Source organism: Cetorhinus maximus, chromosome 8, assembly GCF_964194155.1.
Source record: "Cetorhinus maximus chromosome 8, sCetMax3.hap1.1, whole genome shotgun sequence".
Taxonomy (NCBI): Eukaryota; Metazoa; Chordata; class Chondrichthyes; order Lamniformes; family Cetorhinidae; genus Cetorhinus; species Cetorhinus maximus.
Window position 1 is genome coordinate 18,726,372 of NC_135886.1, and position 6,397 is coordinate 18,732,768.

General features: G+C 41.6%; 1 protein-coding gene across 1 annotated transcript in view; it reads right to left on the reverse strand.

Moving 5' to 3' along the window:
* eif2d (eukaryotic translation initiation factor 2D) overlaps window positions 1-4,491 on the reverse strand; it is a 37,030-nt gene extending 32,539 nt beyond the window's left edge. The window contains exon 1 of the mRNA XM_078546536.1: window positions 4,260-4,491. Coding sequence (XP_078402662.1) covers window positions 4,260-4,315 — 56 coding nt within the window. The 5' untranslated portion in view covers window positions 4,316-4,491. The remainder of the gene's footprint in view (window positions 1-4,259) is intronic.
* Between the last annotated feature and the right edge of the window lie 1,906 nt (window positions 4,492-6,397).

A 6,397-nucleotide genomic window follows, 5' to 3' on the forward strand; every position in this document is an offset into this window, starting at 1 on the left:
CAAATCTGGCAGCCTCTGTGGAGAGAAAAACAGTGTTAATGTTTTGAGCTCAATATGACTCTTCTTCAGAACCCCGCAGTTCCGAAGAAGTCATATTGGACTCGAAACGTTAACTCTTGTTTCTCTCTCCATAGATGCTACCAAATCTACTGAGTATTTCCAGCACTTTTTAAAAACTTTTGATTTGGCTAGCCTGGAACAAACCAACCTCTGAGCCACATGCATATTTGGTTTAGATATCTCCTGGTGGTAATGGCGGGTATACTGCAGATATCACAAGAAACCATAAGATGTAGGAGCAGAAGTAAGCCATTCAGCCCATTGAGTCTACTCCACCACTGAATGAGATCATGGATGATCTGATAATCCTCAACTCCTTTTACTGCCTTTTCCCCATAACCCTTGATTCCCTTACTGATTAAAAACCTGTCTATCACAGCTTTAAAATACTTAATGACCCAGCCTCTACAGCCCTCTGTGGTAAAGAATTCCACAGACTCAATACCCGCTGAGAGAAGAAATTCCTCCTCATCTGAGATTATGCCCTTTGGTCCTAGACTCTCCCACAAGGGGAAACAACCTCTCAGCATCTACCCTGTCTAGCTCCCTAAGAATCTTACATGTTTCAATAAGATCGCCTCTCATTTTTCTAAACTCCAATGAGTACAGGCCCAACCTACTCAACCTTTCCTCATAAGAAAATCTCTCCATTCCTGGGATCAACCTAGTCCTTCTCTGGACTGCCTCCAATGCCAGTATATCTTTCCTTAGATAAGGGGACCAAAACTGTTCACAGTATTCTAGGTGTGATCTGAATGCCTTATATAGTTTTAGCAAGACTTCTCTATTTTTATTCCCTTTGAAATAAAGGCCAACATTCCATTTGCCTTCCCTATTACCTGATGAACTTGTATGCTAGCTTTTTCTGATTCTTGCACGAGGACCCCCAAGTCCCTCTGTGCTGCAGCTTTCTGCCATCTTTCTCCATTTAAATAATATTCAGCTCATCTATTCTTCCTGCCAAAGTGCATAGCCTCACATTTTCCCACATTATATCCCATCTGCCAAATTTTTGCCCACTCACTTAACCTGTCTATATCCCTCTGTAGACTCTTTGTGTCAACCGCAAACTTGGCGATAGTACATTGACTTCCCTCATCCAAGTCATTAATATATATTGTAAATAATTGTGGCCCCAGCACTGATTCCTGTGGCACTCCACTAGTTGCAGGTTACCATCCTGAAAATGTCCCCCTTATCCCAACTCTCTGTCTTCTATTAGTTAGCTAATCCTATATCTATGCTAATATACTACCCCCAACACCACAGGCTCTTATCTTATTAAGTAGCGTTATGTAGGGTGCCTTGTCAAACGCCTTTTGGAAATCCAAATATATTGCATCTACTGGTTCCCCTTTATCTATCCTGCTTGTTACCTCCTCAAAGAATTCTAATAAATTTGTCAGGCATGATTTCGCCTTCATGAAGCCATGCTGACTCTGCTCGATTATGTTATGCATTTCTAAATGCTCTACTATTACATCTTTTATAATAGACTCTAACATTTTCCCAATGACAGATATTAAGCTAACTGGCCTTTAGTTACCTGTTTTTTGTCTCCCTCCCTTTTTGAATAAGGGTGTTACGTTGGCAGTTTTCCAAACCTCTGGGACTTTCCCAGAATCTAAGGATTCTTGGAAGATTACTACCAGTGCATCCACTATCTCTGTAGCTACTTCTTTTAATATCCTAGGATGCAACCCATTAGGTCCAGGGGGCTTATTGGCCTTTAGCCCCATTAGTTTCCCTAGTACTTTTTCTCTTGTGATAGTTATTGTATTTATTTCCTTCCCTGCTTTTGCCCCTTGATTATTTAGTATTTTTGGAATGCTATAAGCATCTTCTACCGTGAAGGCTGATGCAAAGTATTTATTCAACTCCTCTGCCATATCCTGGTTCCCCATTATTATTTCACCAGCGTCATTCTCTAAGGAACCTATGTTCACATTGGTCTCACTCTTCCTTTTTTATATTTTTAAAGAAGCTCTTACCGTCTGTTTTATATTACTTGCTAGCTTACCCTCAAAGTTTATTTTCTCCCTCTTTTTTTTTGGTCATCTTTTGTTGGTTTTTAAAACTTTCCCAGTCCTCTGGCTTACCACTAATCTTTGCCACAATGTGTTTTTTCTTTCAATTTGACACTATCTTTAACTTCGTTGGTTAACCATGGTTGGTTTATCCCCTTCCTAGAATCCTTCTTCCTCACTGGGATATAACTTTGTTGTGAGCCATGAACTATTTTCTTAAACATCTGCCATTGTTCAACAACCATCTTTTCTGCTGAACTCCTTTCCTAGTCCACTCCAGCCAACTCTGCCCTCATTCCTTTGTAATTACCCTTATTTAAGTTTAGTACAGTTGTTTCCGATTCAAGTTTCTCATTCTCAAACTGAATGCTAAATTCTACCATGTTATGGTCACTGTTGCCTAGGAGATCTTTTACTCTGAAATCATTGATTAAACCTGCCTCATTACACGTTACCAGATCCAAAATAGCCTGATCTCTGGTTGGATCACAACTTAAGTGTATTTGAGACAGTTTCCTAGAACAATATGAATTCTTGCTTGTGGCTACCTCTGCCAATTTGATTTTCCCAATCTACATGAAGATTAAAGTCACCCATGATTAATGTACTGCCTTTTTTAATGCCCTAATTATCTCCTGACTTATTCTCTGTTCTACAGTATAGCTACCGTTAGGGGGCCTATAGACTACTCTCACCAGTGTCTTCCTCCCCTTGTTATTTCTTACCTCCATCCATATGGATTCTACATCTTGCGATCCAAAGTCATTTCTTGCTATCGTACTTATTCCATCTTGTATTAACAAAGCTACCCCACCACCTTTTCCTTCCTGCTTGTCCTTTCAAAAAGTCACATACCCCTGAATATTTAGTTCCCAGCTTTGATCTTCTCGTATTCATGTCTCCATATTGACTATAAGATCTTACCCATTAACCTCTATTTGTACTGTTAATTCATTTATCTTGTTCCGAATACTACATGGATCTAAGTAGAGAACCATTAATTTTGCCTTTTTACCATTTTTTCCCCTTTTGAATCTATTTGCTGCTTTGTTTTTATGTTTGTACTCTCTCTCTCTCTCTTTCTGTCACACTCTGGGTATCATTATCTAAATAGCTGCCCTGCAATGCTGCCATATCTTTTTGCTTTGTATGACTATGTATCCCCTCTCCAGAACCCTATTTCCCTCTATTTAGTTTAAAGCCCTCTCTACAGCCCTAGTTATTCAATTCGCCAGTCTCAGAACAATTCAAGTGAAGCCCTTCCCACCGGAACTGCTCCCTTCTACCCCAGTACTGGTGCCAGTGCCCATGAACTGAAATCCATTCCTCCCACACCAATTTTTGAGCCACGCATTTAGCTCGTTCACTTTATTTACCCTAGGCCAGTTTGCCCGTGGCTCAGGTGGTGATCCCGAAATTATTACCTTGGAGGTTCTGTTTTTTTAATTTAGCTCCTAACTGTTCAAATTCTTTCAGCAGAACCTCCTTCCTTGTCCTATCAATGTCGTTGGTGCCAACATGGATGATGACAACTGGACCCCTCCCCTCCCTCTCCAAGTTCTTCTCCAGCTCTGAGGTGTCCTTAACCCTGGCACCAGGCAGGCAACAGAGCCTTCAGGGGCACGCTCACGGCTGCAGAGAACAACATCTATTCCCCCCTAATTATACTCAGGCCAAGCAGGGTGATTTTCATAGGAGATAAAGCAAACACACTTCCCTCTTTCCTACGTTACAACAGTGACTACTCTTCAAAAGTACTCCATCGGCTATAAACCGCTCTTACACGTCCTGCCGTTGTGAAATGTGTTATTTAAATGCAAAAAAAAAAGTGGGGTGGGATGTTAGACCGGCTTCACGAGTTCCTGGAAGGTCTCATCAAATATTTGACTGAAAGTAACGGGAAGCTGCACAGAAAGAAAGAAATAAAATTCTGCTGTAAATCTAAGCCCTGCCAAAGGGAAAATGAGACTCAATTGCAGAGAGTAACCCTGAGTCCGCAGTTTATCCGCTTAGGTCATCGTTGACACTGACGCGTAAATATTACATTCTGACGTCCTGGAGTTTATTGATTCCGATTATTTGTCAATGACATCGACGTTTAACCTCTAAAGGCGGCTCATCGTCTCCCCGGGGCCGGCGGAACACACCACAGAGCGGACACCATGAGCTCACCTGTCCGACCCTTTGATCGCCGTGTTGGACTTGACGCGAAAAGGTTTGGCGAACATTTTCCTTTGGTTTTCCGGCTAGTCCCGCTGATGTCGCAGGTTCATCCCCGCGGGGAGTTAGGGCCACCTGCTTGGCTTAGCTCAGCTCAGCAGCGACGATTTCAAACGTTTGTTCGGGTTGTGTCGGCGGCCCGTTCCGCCATCTTGCGCCCCTCCTTCAGTTTTCCGGGTGGAACACAAGCTTCCCGTGTGGCTGCTCTAGAGGTTCCTACCCACACCAGGCAGTGCAGCAGGATAAATTGCACATATATAAATCACTGCATGGCTTTTTATTTTAGATATAAGCATTGATGGTAAATCTACTGACAATGAACAATCCTGCCAATCAATGCTCGATTCAATGAGCATTATGTTACTTTAGTGGTTGCTGCTGTGCCTGTACTTTCCAACTTATACATGCCCAAGCATCCAGACACTCATCACTCAAAACCTGCTCTGCTGGGGCAGGTCATTCATATGCCTGACACCAGACTCCTGCTGTTCTCCTGGGAGCTCGATCATGACAGGAGATTCTCTGGAGGACAGCGGAAACTCTGTAGAGGTGTTCTCAAAGCATCCCTGAAGAAGTCCCAACATCCCCTCTCCGAAGGGGAAAAAACAGTAAAAACTGGGGAATAAGAGTACGAGTCCAAACTGTTTTTTTCCCCTCGCGCTGATTCATGGGAATCCCTGTTTGTGACCGACCAAAATAGAAAAGGTTCATTCTGGAAGGCAACAAATACCTCGAGAGACTTTGTCGGGAACATGCAAAGGTGAAGTTGAGGCGTCAGAGAGGGCGCAGAAACCTCCGAACACCTCATCTATCTGACCCTTCAAGCACCACCTGCCCCTCATGTGGAAGAGTCTGCAGATTGTGCATTGGGCTTATCAGATCCCATCAAACCAGGGTGGAAGCAAGTCATCCTCAATCCCATAGGACTGTCTAAAAAGACTTTCCAAGATTATAGTTACTTTGGTTTGGAAGGTATCACACAATAATCAAGTTCAAATAGTTCAATAGTCATCAGACTTCCATGACTGAATTATTTCCTAAAATTTGCTGATAGTTACTGTGCAAAATACATTATTTAAAATAATAGTTGATCTCCTAGAATATTGCACATTGGGTGTTGTCTTCAGGTTAATCAGGGTTACAGGATAGGAGATAATTGGACCAGGGTGTGCAGATGTAATTCAAAGCCTAACTCAAAGTCATAAACTCTGTCTTTATTTTTATATAATACCTTAATTTAATATTTATATTGAGAAATAATAAACATGCAACAAAAACATGCAACTATTCTTAGTTTAATGTGCTTTTATACTCCATTATTCATATTATATAATTGAAAAGGTGTTGGTTGGAGCATCAGAGTACAAATTGTGGAGGAAAACTGAGGTGCTACAGCGTTGCTACTGGTAAGAGTGTGTAATTACAGTGTGACAAGTTTACGTTGGCGTTTTCCAATATATCTCCTGCATAGAACCATGTACAAAACAAGTTATGTTGGGGAGACAAAAAAAAGTTTGTCAAATGGCATTTGATATTGATAAGGTGCTGCATCAAAGATTACTACAAAAGATAGGAGCAGATATACAGGGTAAAAAATTAGAATGGATAAAGGTTTGGTTAGCTATCAGGAAGCAGCGAGTAGGGACAAATGGGTCTTTGTCGGGTTGGCAAGCTGTAACTAGTGGAGTGCCACAACAATCAGTGCTGGAGCCTCAACTATTTACAATCTATATCAATTTCTTTGATAAAGGGACCAAATGTATGGTGGTGAAATTTGCCAATGACACCAAGATAGGTAGGAAAGTAAGTTGTCAAGAGGAGATAAACAGTCTACAAAGAGATAGGTAGGTTAAGTGAGTGAGCAAAAATTTGGCAGACACAATAATGTGGGAAAATGTGAACATGTCCACTGTGGCGGGAAGGATAGAAAGCAGTATGCTGTTTAAATGGGGAGAAATTGCAGAACTTGGTGGTACAGAGGGATCTGACTACATGATTCACAAAATGTCAGCATGCAGGTACAGCAAATGATTAGGAAGGCAAATGAGATGTTGGTGTTTACTGCAAGGAGAATTGAGTATAAAAGTAGG